The sequence below is a fragment of the Oncorhynchus masou genome, chromosome 25, assembly GCF_036934945.1.
Source record: "Oncorhynchus masou masou isolate Uvic2021 chromosome 25, UVic_Omas_1.1, whole genome shotgun sequence".
Taxonomy (NCBI): Eukaryota; Metazoa; Chordata; class Actinopteri; order Salmoniformes; family Salmonidae; genus Oncorhynchus; species Oncorhynchus masou.
In genome coordinates this window covers 14,693,003-14,708,493 of record NC_088236.1, presented here as the reverse complement: position 1 = coordinate 14,708,493, position 15,491 = coordinate 14,693,003, and the positions used below count along the sequence as shown (strand labels likewise).

The 15,491-nt window shown below is 53.3% G+C and overlaps 1 protein-coding gene across 1 annotated transcript in view; it reads right to left on the bottom strand.

The window, feature by feature from the left end:
* The window catches only part of LOC135513588 (whirlin-like), a 135,129-nt gene that overhangs the window by 53,858 nt on the left and 65,780 nt on the right, over positions 1-15,491 (bottom strand). Inside the window, exon 3 of the mRNA XM_064936474.1 lies at positions 13,003-13,128. Coding sequence (XP_064792546.1) covers positions 13,003-13,128 — 126 coding nt within the window. The remainder of the gene's footprint in view (positions 1-13,002; positions 13,129-15,491) is intronic.

The following is a 15,491-nucleotide window of genomic DNA, read 5'->3' as shown; positions in this document are numbered from 1 at the left end:
GAGCTGGGCTCTAGAACAAACAAATGGGGTTTTTAAACCATGGGGAAGGAACTGTGATAGGTCAGGAAATTGGAGGAGGTGTGTCTTCTGATTGATGATTGATTGGGGAGTGATGATTTTCACCTGTGAGGGGAGAAGGAGAGAAAAGAAACACACACACAGGATACACACACACACACAGGATAACTGTATCCGTAACAAGTGGACAGGAGAGGAGTGGACATGACAGGAGAGGAGTGGACAGGAGAGGAGTGGACATGACAGGAGAGGAGTGGACATGACAGGAGAGGAGTGGACAGGAGAGGAGTGGACAGGAGAGGAGTGGACAGGAGAGGACAGGAGAGGACAGGAGAGGAGTGAACATGACAGGAGAGGAGTGGACATGACAGGAGAGGAGTGGACAGGAGAGGAGTGGACATGACAGGAGAGGAGTGGACAGGAGAGGAGTGGACATGACAGGAGAGGAGTGAACATGACAGGAGAGGAGTGGACAGGAGAGGAGTGGACAGGAGAGGAGTGGACAGGAGAGGACAGGAGAGGACAGGAGAGGAGTGAACATGACAGGAGAGGAGTGGACATGACAGGAGAGGAGTGGACAGGAGAGGAGTGGACAGGAGAGGAGTGGACATGACAGGAGAGGAGAGGACAGGAGAGGAGTGGACAGGAGAGGAGTGGACATGACAGGAGAGGAGTGGACAGGAGAGGAGTGGACATGACAGGAGAGGAGTGGACATGACAGGAGAGGAGTGGACAGGAGAGGAGTGGACATGACAGGAGAGGAGAGGACAGGAGAGGAGTGGACAGGAGAGGAGTGGACATGACAGGAGAGGAGTGGACAGGAGAGGAGTGGACATGACAGGAGAGGAGTGGACATGACAGGAGAGGAGTGGACAGGAGAGGAGTGGACATGACAGGAGAGGAGTGGACAGGACAGGAGTGGAGGAGAGGAGTGGACATGACAGGAGAGGAGTGGACAGGAGAGGAGTGGACATGACAGGAGAGGAGAGGACAGGAGAGGAGTGGACAGGAGAGGAGGACATGACAGGAGAGGAGAGGACAGGAGAGGAGTGGACAGGGAGAGGAGTGGACATGACAGGAGAGGAGTGGACAGGAGAGGAGTGGACATGACAGGAGAGGAGTGGACAGGAGAGGAGTGGACATGACAGGAGAGAGGAGAGGGAGGAGTGGACATGACAGGAGAGGAGAGGAGTGACAGGAGAGGAGTGGACATGACAGGAGAGGAGTGGACAGGAGAGGAGTGGACAGGAGAGGAGTGGACATGACAGGAGAGGAGAGGAGAGGTGACATGGACAGGAGAGGAGTGGACATGACAGGAGAGGAGTGGACAGGGAGAGGAGTGGACATGACAGGAGAGGAGTGGACAGGAGAGGACATGACAGGAGAGGAGTGGACATGACAGGAGAGGAGAGGAGAGAGGAGTGGACAGGAGAGGAGTGGACATGACAGGAGAGGAGTGGACAGGAGAGGAGTGGACAGGAGAGGAGTGGACATGAGAGGAGTGGACAGGAGAGGAGTGGACATGACAGGAGAGGAGTGGACAGGAGAGGAGTGGACAGGAGAGGAGTGGACATGACAGGAGAGGAGTGGACAGGAGAGGAGTGGACATGACAGGAGAGGAGTGGACAGGAGAGGAGAGGAGTGGACAGGAGAGGAGTGGACAGGAGAGGAGTGGACAGGAGAGGACAGGAGAGAACAGGAGAGTAGTGGACAGGAGAGAACAGGAGAGTAGTGGACAGGACATGACAGGAGAGGAGTGGACATGACAGGAGAGGAGTGGACAGGAGAGGAGTGGACATGACAGGAGAGGAGTGGACAGGAGAGGAGAGGAGTGGACATGACAGGAGAGGAGTGGACATGACAGGAGAGGAGTGGACAGGAGAGGAGAGGAGAGGAGTGGACATGACAGGAGAGGAGTGGACAGGAGAGGAGTGGACATGACAGGAGAGGAGTGGACATGACAGGAGAGGAGTGGACAGGAGAGGAGTGGACATGACAGGAGAGGAGTGGACATGACAGGAGAGGAGTGGACAGGAGAGGAGTGGAGGAGAGGAGTGGACATGACAGGAGAGGAGAGGACAGGAGAGGATGGACAGGAGAGGGAGAGGACATGACAGGAGAGGAGTGGAGGAGAGGAGTGGACATGACAGGAGAGGAGTGGACATGACAGGAGAGGAGTGGACAGGACAGGAGGAGAGGAGAGAGTGGACATGACAGGAGAGGAGAGGACAGGAGAGGAGTGGACAGGAGAGGAGTGGACATGACAGGAGAGGAGTGGACATGACAGGAGAGGAGTGGACAGGACAGGAGTGAACATGACAGGAGAGGAGTGGACAGGAGAGGAGTGGACAGGAGAGGAGTGGACAGGAGAGGACAGGAGAGGACAGGAGAGGAGTGAACATGACAGGAGAGGAGTGGACATGACAGGAGAGGAGTGGACAGGAGAGGAGAGGAGTGGACATGACAGGAGAGGAGTGGACATGACAGGAGAGGAGTGGACATGACAGGAGAGGAGTGGACAGGAGAGGAGAGGAGTGGACATGACAGGAGAGGAGTGGACATGACAGGAGAGGAGTGAACATGACAGGAGAGGAGTGGACAGGAGAGGAGTGGACATGACAGGAGAGGAGTGGACAGGAGAGGAGTGGACAGGAGAGGACAGGAGAGAACAGGAGAGTAGTGGACAGGAGATGACAGGAGAGAACAGGAGAGGAGTGGACAGGAGTGGACATGACAGGAGAGGAGTGGACATGACAGGAGAGGAGTGGACAGGAGAGGAGTGGACAGGAGAGGAGTGGACATGACAGGAGAGGAGTGGACATGACAGGAGAGGAGTGGACAGGAGAGGAGTGGACATGACAGGAGAGGAGTGGACAGGAGAGGAGTGAACATGACAGGAGAGGAGTGGACATGACAGGAGAGGAGTGGACAGGAGAGGAGTGGACAGGAGAGGAGTGGACATGACAGGAGAGGAGTGGACAGGAGAGGAGTGGACATGACAGGAGAGGAGTGGACATGACAGGAGAGGAGTGGACAGGAGAGGAGTGGACAGGAGAGGAGTGGACATGACAGAGGAGAGGAGAGGACAGGAGAGGAGTGGACAGGAGAGAGTGGACATGACAGGAGTGGACAGGGAGAGGAGTGGACATGACAGGAGAGGAGTGGACATGACAGGAGAGGAGTGGACAGGAGAGGAGTGGACAGGAGAGGAGTGGACATGACAGGAGAGGAGAGGACAGGAGAGGAGTGGACAGGAGAGGAGTGGACATGACAGGAGAGGAGAGTGACATGACAGGAGAGGAGTGGACAGGAGAGGGAGTGACATGACAGGAGAGGAGTGGACAGGAGAGAGTGGACAGGAGAGGAGTGGGACAGGGAGACAGGAGAGGAGTGAACATGACAGGAGAGGAGTGGACATGACAGGAGAGGAGTGGACAGGAGAGGAGTGGACATGACAGGAGAGGAGTGGACAGGAGGGAGTGACATGACAGTGGAGGAGAGGAGTGACATGACAGGAGAGGAGTGGACAGGAGAGGAGTGGACAGGAGAGGAGTGAGTGGACATGACAGGACAGGAGAGGAGTGGACAGGAGAGGAGTGGACATGACAGGAGAGGAGTGGACAGGAGAGGAGGACAGGAGAGGAGTGGACATGACAGGAGAGGAGAGGACAGGAGAGGAGTGGACAGGAGAGGAGTGGACATGACAGGAGAGGAGTGGACAGGAGAGGAGGAGGAGAGGAGTGGACATGACAGGAGAGAGTGGACAGGAGAGGAGTGGACATGACAGGAGAGGAGTGGACATGACAGGGAGAGGAGTGGACAGGAGAGGAGTGGACAGAGGAGAGGACAGGAGAGGAGGAGAGACAGGAGAGAGTGGAGGAGTGACATGGAGAGGAGAGTGGACATGACAGAGGAGAGGAGTGGACATGGAGGAGAGGAGTGGACATGACAGGAGAGGGACATGACAGGAGAGGAGAGGACATGACAGGAGAGGAGTGGACAGGAGAGGGAGTGGACATGACAGGAGAGGAGTGGACAGACAGGAGAGGAGTGGACATGACAGGAGAGGAGTGGACATGACAGGAGAGGAGTGGACAGGAGAGGAGAGGAGAGGAGAGGAGTGGACATGACAGGAGAGGAGTGGACAGGAGAGGAGTGGACATGACAGGAGAGGAGTGGACATGACAGGAGAGGAGTGGACATGACAGGAGAGGAGAGTGACATGACAGGAGAGAGAGTGGACATGACAGGAGAGGAGTGGACAGGAGAGGAGTGGACAGGAGAGGAGTGGACATGACAGGAGAGGAGTGGACATGACAGGAGAGGAGTGGACAGGAGAGGAGTGGACAGGAGAGGAGTGACATGACAGGAGAGGAGTGGACATGACAGGAGAGGAGTGGACAGGAGAGGAGTGGACAGGAGAGGAGTGGACATGACAGGAGAGGAGAGGACAGGAGAGGAGTGGACAGGAGAGGAGTGGACATGACAGGAGAGGAGTGGACAGGAGAGGAGTGGACAGGAGAGGAGTGGACATGACAGGAGAGGAGTGGACAGGAGAGGAGTGGACATGACAGGAGAGGAGTGGACATGACAGAGGAGAGAGGACAGGAGAGGAGTGGACAGGAGAGGAGTGGACAGGAGAGGAGGAGGACAGGAGAGAGTGGACATGACAGGAGAGGAGTGGACAGGAGAGGAGTGGACATGACAGGAGAGGAGTGGACAGGAGAGGAGTGGACATGACAGGAGAGGAGTGGACATGACAGGAGAGGAGTGGAGGAGAGGAGAGGAGTGGACAGGAGAGGAGTGGACATGGACAGGAGAGGACAGGAGGACAGGAGAGGAGTGGACAGGAGATGACAGGAGAGAACAGGAGAGTAGTGGGACAGGAGAGGAGTGGACATGACAGGAGAGGAGTGGACATGGACAGGAGAGGATTGGACATGACAGGAGAGGAGTGGACATGACAGGAGAGGAGTGGACATGACAGGAGAGGAGTGGACATGACAGGAGAGGAGTGGACAGGAGAGGAGTGGACATGACAGGGAGGAGTGGACAGGAGAGAGTGGACAGGAGAGGACAGGAGAGAACAGGAGGAGTGGACATGACAGGAGAGGAGTGGACAGGAGAGGAGTGGACAGGACAGGAGAGGTGTGGACAGGAGAGAGTGGACAGGAGAGGAGTGGACAGGAGGAGTGGACAGGAGAGGAGTGGACAGGAGAGGACAGGAGAGAACAGGAGAGTAGTGGACATGACAGGAGAGGAGTGGACAGGAGAGGAGAGGAGAGGAGTGGACAGGAGAGGAGAGGACAGGAGAGGTGTGGACAGGAGAGGAGTGACAGGAGAGGAGAGGACAGGACAGGAGAGGAGTGGACAGGAGAGGAGTGGACATGACAGGAGAGGAGTGGACAGGAGAGGAGTGGACATGACAGGAGAGGAGTGGACAGTGACAGGAGAGGAGGAGAGAACAGGAGAGGAGTGGACATGACAGGAGAGGAGTGGACATGACAGGAGAGGAGTGGACAGGAGAGGAGTGGACAGGAGAGGAGAGGACAGGAGGTGTGGACATGACAGGAGAGGAGAGGACAGGACAGGAGAGGAGTGGACATGACAGGAGGAGGAGTGGACATGACAGGAGAGGAAAGGAGTGGACAGGAGAGGAGTGGACAGGAGAGGAGTGGACATGACAGGAGAGGAGTGGACAGGAGAGGAGTGGACAGGAGAGGAGTGGACATGACAGGAGAGGAATGGACAGGAGAGGAGTGGACATGGACAGGAGGAGAGGAGTGGACAGGAGAGGAGTGGACAGGACAGGAGAGGAGTGGACATGACAGGAGAGGAGAGGACATGGACAGGAGAGGAGTGGACAGGAGAGGAGTGGACAGGAGGAGAGGAGTGGACAGGAGAGGGAGTGACAGGAGAGGAGTGGACAGGAGAGGAGAGTGGACAGGAGGAGGAGAGGACAGGAGAGGAGAGGAGAGACAGGAGAGGAGTGGACATGACAGGAGAGGAGTGGACAGGAGAGGAGAGGAGAGGAGTGGACAGGAGAGGAGGACAGGAGAGTGGACAGTGGACAGGAGAGGAGTGGACAGGACAGGAGAGGAGTGGACAGGAGAGGAGTGGACATGACAGGAGAGGAGTGGACAGGAGAGGAGTGAACATGACAGGAGAGGAGTGGACAGGAGAGGAGTGGACAGGAGAGGACAGGAGGAGGAGAGAGTGGACATGACAGGAGAGGAGTGGACATGACAGGAGAGGAGTGGACAGGAGAGGAGAGGAGAGGAGTGGACAGGAGAGGAGAGGACATGGACAGGAGAGGAGTGGACAGGAGAGGAGAGGACAGGACAGGAGAGGAGTGGACATGACAGGAGAGGAGTGGACAGGAGAGAGGAGTGGACAGGAGAGGAGTGACAGGAGAGGAGATGGACAGGAGAGGAGTGGACAGGAGAGGAGTGGACAGGAGAGGAGTGGACATGGACAGGAGAGAGGAGTGGACAGGAGAGGAGTGGACAGGAGAGGAGTGGACATGACAGGAGAGGAATGGACAGGAGAGGAGAGGAGTGGACAGGAGAGGAGTGGACAGTAGAGGAGAGGAGTGGACAGGAGAGGAGTGGACAGGACAGGAGAGGAGTGGACAGGAGAGGGAGGAGGGAGGAGAGGAGTGGACAGAGGAGTGGACAGGAGAGGACATGACAGGAGAGGAGTGGACATGACAGGAGAGGAGTGGACAGGACAGGGAGGAGTGGACACAGGAGAGGAGGACATGACAGGAGAGGAGAGGACAGGAGAGGAGGAGTGGACAGGACAGAGGAGAGGAGAGGAGTGGACATGACAGGAGAGGAGTGGACAGGACAGTGGACAGGAGAGGAGTGGACAGGAGAGGAGTGGACATGACAGGAGAGGAGTGGACAGGAGAGGAGTGGACAGGACAGGAGAGGAGTGGACATGACAGGAGAGGAGTGGACAGGAGAGGAGTGGACATGACAGGAGAGGAGTGGACATGACAGGAGAGGAGTGGACAGGAGAGGAGTGGACAGGAGAGGAGTGGACATGACAGGAGAGGAGAGGACAGGAGAGGAGTGGACAGGAGAGGAGTGGACATGACAGGAGAGGAGTGGACAGGAGAGGAGTGGACATGACAGGAGAGGAGTGGACATGACAGGAGAGGAGTGGACAGGAGAGGAGTGGACAGGAGAGGAGTGGACATGACAGGAGAGGAGAGGACAGGAGAGGAGTGGACAGGAGAGGAGTGGACATGACAGGAGAGGAGTGGACATGACAGGAGAGGAGTGGACAGGAGAGGAGTGAACATGACAGGAGAGGAGTGGACAGGAGAGGAGTGGACAGGAGAGGAGTGGACAGGAGAGGACAGGAGAGGACAGGAGAGGAGTGAACATGACAGGAGAGGAGTGGACATGACAGGAGAGGAGTGGACAGGAGAGGAGTGGACATGACAGGAGAGGAGTGGACAGGAGAGGAGTGGACATGACAGGAGAGGAGTGGACAGGAGAGGAGTGGACATGACAGGAGAGGAGTGGACAGGAGAGGAGTGGACAGGAGAGGAGTGGAGTGGACATGACAGGAGAGGAGAGGACAGGAGAGGAGTGGACAGGAGAGGAGTGGACATGACAGGAGAGGAGTGGACAGGAGAGGAGTGGACAGGAGAGGAGTGGACATGACAGGAGAGGAGAGGACAGGAGAGGAGTGGACAGGAGAGGAGTGGACATGACAGGAGAGGAGTGGACAGGAGAGGAGTGGACAGGAGAGGAGTGGACATGACAGGAGAGGAGTGGACAGGAGAGGAGTGGACATGACAGGAGAGGAGTGGACAGGAGAGGAGAGGAGTGGACAGGAGAGGAGTGGACAGGAGAGGAGAGTAGTGGACAGGAGATGACAGAGAGACAGGAGAGTAGTGGACATGACAGGAGAGAGTGGACATGACAGGAGAGGAGTGGACATGACAGGAGAGGAGAGGAGTGGACATGACAGGAGAGGAGTGGACAGGAGAGGAGTGGACATGACAGGAGAGGAGTGGACAGGAGAGAGGAGTGGACATGACAGGAGAGGAGTGGACATGACAGGAGAGGAGTGGACAGGAGAGGAGAGGAGTGGACATGACATGACAGGAGAGGAGTGGACAGGAGAGGAGTGGACAGGAGGAGAGGAGTGGACATGACAGGAGGAGTGGACAGGAGAGAGGAGGAGTGGACATGACAGGAGAGGAGTGGACATGACAGGAGAGGAGTGGACAGGAGAGGAGTGGACAGGAGAGGAGTGGACATGACAGGAGAGGAGTGGACATGACAGGAGAGGAGTGGACAGGAGAGGAGTGGACAGGAGAGGAGTGGACATGACAGGAGAGGAGTGGACATGACAGGAGAGGAGTGGACAGGAGAGGAGTGGACAGGAGAGGAGTGGACATGACAGGAGAGGAGAGGACAGGAGAGGAGTGGACAGGAGAGGAGTGGACATGACAGGGAGACAGGAGAGGATGGACAGGAGAGGAGTGGACATGACAGGAGAGGAGTGGACAGGAGAGGAGTGGACATGACAGGAGAGGAGTGGACAGGAGAGGAGAGGAGTGGACAGGAGAGGAGAGGACAGGAGAGGAGTGGACAGGAGAGGAGTGGACAGGAGAGGACAGGAGAGAACAGGAGAGTAGTGGACATGACAGGAGAGGAGTGGACAGGAGAGGAGTGGACATGACAGGAGAGGAGTGGACAGGAGAGGAGAGGAGTGGACATGACAGGAGAGGAGTGGACATGACAGGAGAGGAGTGGACAGGAGAGGAGAGGACAGGAGAGGAGTGGACAGGAGAGGAGTGGACAGGAGAGGACAGGAGAGAACAGGAGAGTAGTGGACAGGAGATGACAGGAGAGAACAGGAGAGTAGTGGACATGACAGGAGAGGAGTGGACATGACAGGAGAGGAGTGGACAGGAGAGGAGAGGAGAGGAGTGGACAGGAGAGGATTGGACATGACAGGAGAGGAGTGGACATGACAGGAGAGGAGTGGACATGACAGGAGAGGAGTGGACATGACAGGAGAGGAGTGGACAGGAGAGGAGTGGACATGACAGGAGAGGAGTGGACAGGAGAGGAGTGGACAGGAGAGGACAGGAGAGAACAGGAGAGTAGTGGACATGACAGGAGAGGAGTGGACAGGAGAGGAGAGGAGAGTGGACAGGACAGGGAGAGGAGTGGACAGGAGAGGAGTGGACAGGAGAGGAGAGGACATGACAGGAGAGGAGTGGACAGGAGAGGAGTGGACAGGAGAGGAGGAGAGAGGAGAGTAGTGGACATGACAGGAGAGGAGTGGACAGGAGAGGAGGAGAGGAGTGGACAGGAGAGGAGAGGACAGGGAGGTGTGGACAGGAGAGGAGTGGACAGGAGAGGAGAGGACAGGACAGGAGAGAGTGGACAGGAGAGGAGTGGACATGACAGGAGAGGAGTGGACAGGAGAGGAACATGACAGGAGAGGAGTGGACAGGAGAGTGGACAGGAGAGGACATGACAGGAGAGTAGTGGACATGACAGGAGAGGAGTGGACATGACAGGAGAGGAGAGAGAGGAGAGGAGAGGAGTGGACAGGAGAGGAGAGGACAGGAGAGGTGTGGACAGGAGAGGAGTGGACAGGAGAGGAGAGGAGGACAGGAGAGGAGTGGACATGACAGGAGAGGAGTGGACATGAGAGGAGAGGAGTGGACATGGACAGGGAGGAAAGGAGTGGACAGGAGAGGAGTGGACAGGACAGGAGAGGATGGACAGGAGAGGAGAGGAGAGGAGTGGACAGGAGAGGAGAGGAGTGGACAGGGAGAGTGGACAGGGAGGAGTGGACATGACAGGAGAGGAATGGACAGGAGAGGAGAGGAGTGGACAGGACAGTAGAGGAGAGGAGTGGACAGGAGAGGAGTGGACAGGACAGGAGAGGAGTGGACAGGAGAGGGGAGAGGACAGGAGAAGAGAGGACAGGAGAGGAGAGGAGTGGACAGGAGAGAGTGGACAGGAGAGGAGTGGACAGGAGAGGAGTGGACAGGAGAGGAGAGGACAGGACAGGAGAGGAGTGGACAGGAGAGGAGAGGAGTGGACAGGAGAGGAGAGGACAGGAGAGGAGAGGAGAGAACAGGAGAGTAGTGGACATGACAGGAGAGGAGTGGACAGGAGAGGAGAGGAGAGGAGTGGACAGGAGAGGAGAGGACAGGAGAGGTGTGGACAGGAGAGGAGTGGACAGGAGAGGAGAGGACAGGACAGGAGAGGAGTGGACAGGAGAGGAGTGGACATGACAGGAGAGGAGTGGACAGGAGAGGAGTGAACATGACAGGAGAGGAGTGGACAGGAGAGGAGTGGACAGGAGAGGACAGGAGAGAACAGGAGAGTAGTGGACATGACAGGAGAGGAGTGGACATGACAGGAGAGGAGTGGACAGGAGAGGAGAGGAGAGGAGTGGACAGGAGAGGAGAGGACAGGAGAGGTGTGGACAGGAGAGGAGTGGACAGGAGAGGAGAGGACAGGACAGGAGAGGAGTGGACATGACAGGAGAGGAGTGGACAGGAGAGGAGAGGAGTGGACAGGAGAGGAGTGGACAGGAGAGGAAAGGAGTGGACAGGAGAGGAGTGGACAGGACAGGAGAGGAGTGGACAGGAGAGGAGAGGAGAGGAGTGGACAGGAGAGGAGAGGAGTGGACAGGAGAGGAGTGGACAGGAGAGGAGTGGACATGACAGGAGAGGAATGGACAGGAGAGGAGAGGAGTGGACAGGAGAGGAGTGGACAGTAGAGGAGAGGAGTGGACAGGAGAGGAGTGGACAGGACAGGAGAGGAGTGGACAGGAGAGGGGAGGAGGGGACAGGAGAAGAGAGGACAGGAGAGGAGAGGAGTGGACAGGAGAGGAGTGGACAGGAGAGGAGTGGACAGTAGAGGAGAGGAGTGGACAGGAGAGGAGTGGACAGGACAGGAGAGGAGTGGACAGGAGAGGAGAGGAGTGGACAGGAGAGGAGAGGACAGGAGAGGAGAGGAGTGGACAGGAGAGGACAGGAGAGGAGTGGACAGGAGAGGAGAGGAGTGGACAAGAGAGGAGTGGACAGGAGAGGAGTGGACAGGAGAGGAGTGGACAGGAGAGGAGAGGAGTGGACAGGAGAGGAGTGGACAGGACAGGAGAGGAGTGGACAGGAGAGGAGAGGAGTGGACAGGAGAGGACAGGAGAGGAGAGGAGTGGACAGGAGAGGAGTGGACATGACAGGACAGGAATGGACAGGAGAGGAGAGGAGTGGACAGGAGAGGAGAGGAGTGGACAGGAGAGGAGAGGAGTGGACAGGAGTGAAGAGGACAGGAGAGGAGTGGACAGGAGAGGAGAGGCGTGGACAGGAGAGGAGAGGACAGGAGAGGAGTGGACAGGAGAGGAGTGGACAGGAGAGGAGAGGACAGGAGAGGAGTGGACAGGAGATGAGTGGACAGGAGAGGAGTGGACAGGAGAGGACAGGAGAGGAGAGGAATGGACAGGAGAGGAGTGGACAGGACACGAAAGGACAGGAGAGGAGAGGTTTCTCTCAGCCTCTGCAAAATAGCTCCAGAAAAGGTCATGAAAGATCAACATTGAATTAGCCTCATTAAACCAGCCTGATCTCGCTATCTCACATGCTGGTTCACTGCAGATATCAAGACATGAGCACAGCATTCAATCTGCTTGACCAAGGTAACATTGTATTTCCCTGCTTCTCAAAAGTATTTCTCTAACACATCATTCACAGGGGTGTGCATCACTTCATCCATGTATAACCAGCAGGTTATAGAACATTAACCTGTGAATAATTGGATGGTTTTAGGAGTGATCCATGTCATTCCATCTCATGCAGTGATGTAGTGGTAAAGAAAATTGGTGTGTAAACTCTGTCAATCACAGTGAAAAAAGATACGCTCCCTATCCTTCCAATACTTTTTCGAAATCTAAGCATGGTCTCTTGAAAGATTGAATAAGATGCGCTTGACATTTTGGCAGTGTTTCTTTGACAGACAGAGATATGAAGAGCTGAGGGCTGTGTTGTGGTCCCCCACCCCCCATTTGCCCTCAGAACAGCCTTAATTTGTCTGGGCATGGATGTACAAGGTGTCGAAAGCGTTCCACAGCGATACCGGCCCATGTTGACTCCACTGCTTCCCACAGTGACTGTATGTCAAGTTGGCTGGATGTCCTTTGGGTGGTGGACCATTCTTGATACTCACCGCAGCATTGCAGTTCTTGACACAAACCGGTGCGCCCATTTACCCTCACAATCCATGTCTCAATTGTCTCAAGGCATAAAAATCCTTGATGCCTGCAAGATCTATTTCGAACCCAGCCATGGTACTATGGTGCCATGGTTCAGTCATTCTGTTTACAAGCTCACTAGTCCTGCCTCAGTCATCTGAGTTGAAAAAAACAGCAGACTAAAGAATGCAATGACCGACCCTTTTGTACATATGATATTTTTGTCAGTTAAAAAGTGTCTGCCAGGTTTCGACACAGGGAGATAGACCACAGAAGATTCTCACCCCCTTTGCTTCACAGCATCTGAACCTTGTGGTTGCGTTTTATTCGCTGTTATGGTGTCACACCCTGGCCATAGAGAGGCTTTTATTCTCTATTTTGGTTAGGCCAGGGTGTGACTAGGGTGGGCATTCAAGTTTCTTTATTTCTATGTTTTCTATTTCTTTGTGTTTGGCCGGGTGTGGTTCTCAATCAGAGACAACTGTCTATCGTTGTATCTGATTGGGAATCATACTTAGGCAGCCTTTTTTCCTTTCGCATTTGTGGGTAGTTGACTTTGTTAGTGGCATGATTGCCCAGTTAAGCTTCACGGTCGTTTCCTTGTTTTGTTGGCGACATTCATTTCAAATAAAAAGAAGTGTATGCTCATCACACTGCGCTTTGGTCCAGTCATTTCCAGGAAGATGGTCGTGACAGATGGGGTGTAACAATTTCAATAGGATATGTATGGTAATAATCGGTTAATACCTTGAGTGCCCCGTGGTCTGCAGCTGAGCCGGGATCTACCCCAGTGATGTAGATACCCAGGCCATACTCCGCCCCTCCTCTGATCATCAGGCCCAGAGAGAGACCATCGTCCAGGTTCAGGTTTACCTTTAGGGACAGACAGAGGGGGTAGTCACCAGACAGGAAGTGACAGTGGTAAGTGATATGATGTGCTTCCCAAATGGCACCAAATTATTTGAAGAAAGCAACATACAGAATGTCAGAGCACCTTTCTTTACAAATTACTGTTTATATCAAAGGTGCAGAGGTAGCATCAACCAATCCCTCCTACACATGAGTCTTGATGCCCAAAGGGAGGAGTCCCAAATTAAAGACCTGACTCTCCATTGGCAGAGATTCATGCCCCCTGGCTTCGCCTCAAGATAAGCAACAGATCATCACACCTTGTATGGGGGCCTGGGGTCTGGGCTGAGGTATGGTACTAACAGGGGCTTCGTACCAAACAGCATCCCATTCCCTACAGAGTGTACTACTTTTGACCAGGGATGCCATTTAGAGAATAGGATGTCATTAGAGAATAGGATGCCATTTAAGATGCAGATGGGGTCTCAGGCCCATATTGAGAGAGACTATATGAATGTCAATTTAATGACATAAACATCTCAGGCCCTCCGAATCTCACCCAAATAGAGGGGAAAATAACCTGTTAGAAATTCTCTGCATGATGAATTTAGCCCTGTAATCCTCTACTGCTCCCACAGTTTATTTAGTGATGAAGTTAGCCCTGTAACCCTCTACTGTTCACACAGTTTATTTAGTGATTAAGTTAGCTCACGTAACCCTCTACTGTTCCCACAGATTATTTAGTGATTAAGTTAGCCCCATAACCCTCTACTGTTCCCACAGATTATTTTATTTAGTGATTAAGTGATTAGTTAGCCCTGTAACGCTCTACTGTTCCCACAGATTATTTAGTGATTAAGTTAGCCCCGTAATGCTCTACTGTTCCCACAGATTATTTAATGATTAAGTTAGCCTAGTACCCTCTACTGTTCCCACAGATTATTTAGTGATTAAGTTAGCCCCGTAACGCTCTACTGTTCCCACAGATTATTTAGTGATTAAGTTACTCTACTGTTCCCACAGATTATTTAGTGATTAGTTTTAGTTCCCACAGATTATTTAGTGATTAAGTTAGCCCCGTAACGCCCTACTGTTCCCACAGTTTATTTAGTGATTAAATTAGCCCCGTAACCCTCTACTGTTCCCACAGTTTATTTAGTGATTAAATAAGCCCTGTAACGCTCTACTGTTCCCACAGTATATTTAGTGATTAAGTTAGCCCTGTAACGCTCTACTGTTCCCACAGTTTATTTAGTGATTAAGTTAGCCCTGTAACGCTCTACTGTTCCCACAGATTATTTAGTGATTAAGTTAGCCCTGTAACGCTCTACTGTTCCCACAGATTATTTAGTGATTAAGTTAGCCCTGTAACGCTCTACTGTTCCCACAGTATATTTAGTGATTAAGTTAGCCCTGTAACGCTCTACTGTTCCCACAGTTTATTTAGTGATTAAGTTAGCTCACATAACCCTCTACTGTTCCCACAGTTTATTTAGTGATTAAGTAAGCCCCATACACCTCTACTGTTCCCACAGTTTATTTAGTGATTAAGTTAGAACCCCATACACCTCTACTGTTCCCACAGTTTATTTAGTGATTAAGTTAGCCCCGTAACGCTCTACTGTTCCCACAGTTTATTTAGTGATTAAGTTAGCCCTGTAACGCTCTACTGTTCCCAGAGATTATTTAGTGATTAAGTTAGCCCCGTAGCCCTCTACTGTTCCCACAGTTTATTTAGTGATTAAGTTAGCCCCATACACCTCTACTGTTCCCACAGTTTATTTAGTGATTAAATTAGCCCTGTAATGCTCTACTGTTCCCACAGATTATTTAGTGATTAAGACCCCATACACCTCTACTGTTCCCACAGTTTATTTAGTGATTAAATTAGCCCCGTAACGCTCTACTGTTCCCACAGATTATTTAGTGATTAAGTTAGCCCCATAACGCTCTACTGTTCCCACAGTTTATTTAGTGATTAAGTTAGCTCACGTAACCCTCTACTGTCCCCACAGTTTATTTAGTGATTAAGTTAGCTCACGTAACCCTCTACTGTACCCACAGTTTATTTAGTGATTAAGTTAGCCCCGTAACGCTCTACTGTCCCCAAAGTTTATTTAGTGATTAAGTTAGCTCACATAACCCTCTACTGTTCCCACAGATTATTTAGTGATTAAATTAGCCCTGTTACGCTCTACTGTTCCCACAGTTTATTTAGTGATTAATTTAGCTCACGTAACCCTCTACTGTTCCCACATTTTATTTAGTGATTAAGTTAGCTAACCCCATAACCTCTACTGTTCCCACAGTTTATTTAGTGATTAAGTTAGCTCACGTAACCCTCTAATGTTCCCACAGTTTATTTAGTGATTAAGTTAGCTCACGTA